The following is a 1,733-nucleotide window of genomic DNA, read 5'->3' as shown; positions in this document are numbered from 1 at the left end:
AAATAACATGCGTTTTGTATTATCCCTCTTATTTTGGTAAAATAATTAACATTTTGCAGATTCTGCAAGGTGTATGTAAACTTTTGACCTCAACTGTAAATTGATGCATGAATGAATGAATGAATGAGAGACCGCATGCGACAAAATTATAACGTGATGCTCTACAGCACATCCAGTGTATCCAGTAGGTGGAGACATGAGCTTTCATCTTATTTTGACTACACACAAACACAAACCACAGAAGAAGAGCAGCAGGACAGATGAGCAGTTTGTTTTATATGTGTATCTGAGTGAAATAACTGACGGTGATTATGGCTGAAGTGACTGGAGCTCAGCTAATCGCTGAGGCGCTCAAATCTCAGGTCTGTGTTGTGTTTTCGTTTTTTTCTGGGTTGTCAAAGTTTCTCCTGCATATTTTAAAATAGTCTTGCAAATGGAGTATCTATCAAAAACATTTTTTTAAGTGTTCTAGCACTTAGTCAAGAATAAACGTGTATTTACAGTCTTGTTATTACATTCTTTGCAATGTACGACGTAAAATTAGCATATCGCCTGTTGTAACGTTACTATTGAACTTGGACAGTGTGTCAAAGTTCACCTGAGCTGACAAACAATGTAATTCAAAAATGTATACAGTGGTGGCCAAACTTATTAAAGCAGCTAAAATGGTTTTAAGTCAGTTATTTCTATCTGTTGCCAGTAGAAAATATCAGTTTACATTTCCAAACATTCCTTTTGCCATTAATTGTAATAATCCAGTGAGCTTTTTGTTTGCACAAGGAGTATGACAACAGCCAGTTCTTCACACAGAGATCTGGGCCCATATTCATAAAAAATATTAGTGCAAAGAGACATTGTGTAGAAATGCCACAGCGCAAGAAATGGAAATCATCATTTATTACATTAACATATTTGGCAACCGAAAATGCAACTATGCAGCAGTGATGATTTTGGGTCTGTTTACAAACTTCTATAAGCAAAGAGATCACACAAACAATTACAGCACTTTCAGAACCTTAATGTTTTGCTGTTCATTTCTTATCAAATATGTTAAATGCAACATTAACAGTGTGGCAAATAAAAATATATTTAAACATATATATGTTTATAACTGTGGCAACATCTTTAAAATGTTTCAAGAAACCTACCCGCAAAGCTAGACTACTGTTTTAGTTTTAGGTACTTGTGTAAAAAAAAATGCTGTAAAATGAGGAAACTTAAAAATAATGTCATAGATTTTCTTTATCTTCTCTTAACTATTAAATCAGCATTTGGTGTGACTGTCCTTTGGTTGTTTAAAGCAGGTGCACTAGTTTTTCAGGTAGCTTTGCATCTTGGAGACGTTGCTACAGTTCTTCTGGATTTAGTCTGTCTCAGTTTGTTCTGTTTCTTCATGTCATTCCAGACAGACTGGATGATGATGAGATCTGGGCTCGTATTCTTAAACCTTCTAAGAATCCTCTCAGAAAGCTCCTAATTTAGCTTAAACATTCCTACATAGGAGTTTTAGTTTAAGAGTGATTCAGGACCAATCTAAGAGCAACTCTGAGCGAAGAAAAGACAAAAACTTTTATCTTAGTGTGGAGGCGGGGTTGACCCCGTTGCTAGCTATGACACAGTCTTTTGAAGACTGTGATTGGTTGGTTGTCCACGAAAAAAATAAAACAGCACAAGTCGAGGGTCTAGTATAAGCCTTCACTTTGAAATTATAGGCATAATTTGTCCTGTTTTAT

General features: G+C 35.4%; 1 protein-coding gene across 1 annotated transcript in view; it reads left to right on the top strand.

Annotated features, from left to right (window-relative positions):
* The first annotated feature begins 233 nt into the window (after positions 1-233).
* hacl1 (2-hydroxyacyl-CoA lyase 1) overlaps positions 234-1,733 on the top strand; it is a 32,967-nt gene continuing 31,467 nt past the window's right edge. Inside the window, exon 1 of the mRNA XM_073846846.1 lies at positions 234-362. Coding sequence (XP_073702947.1) covers positions 312-362 — 51 coding nt within the window. The 5' untranslated portion in view covers positions 234-311. The remainder of the gene's footprint in view (positions 363-1,733) is intronic.

Source organism: Garra rufa, chromosome 9 (genome assembly GCF_049309525.1).
Source record: "Garra rufa chromosome 9, GarRuf1.0, whole genome shotgun sequence".
In the NCBI taxonomy this organism is placed as follows: Eukaryota; Metazoa; Chordata; class Actinopteri; order Cypriniformes; family Cyprinidae; genus Garra; species Garra rufa.
The sequence above is the reverse complement of the archived record's forward strand: the minus strand, read 5'-3'. Positions and strand labels throughout refer to the sequence as shown.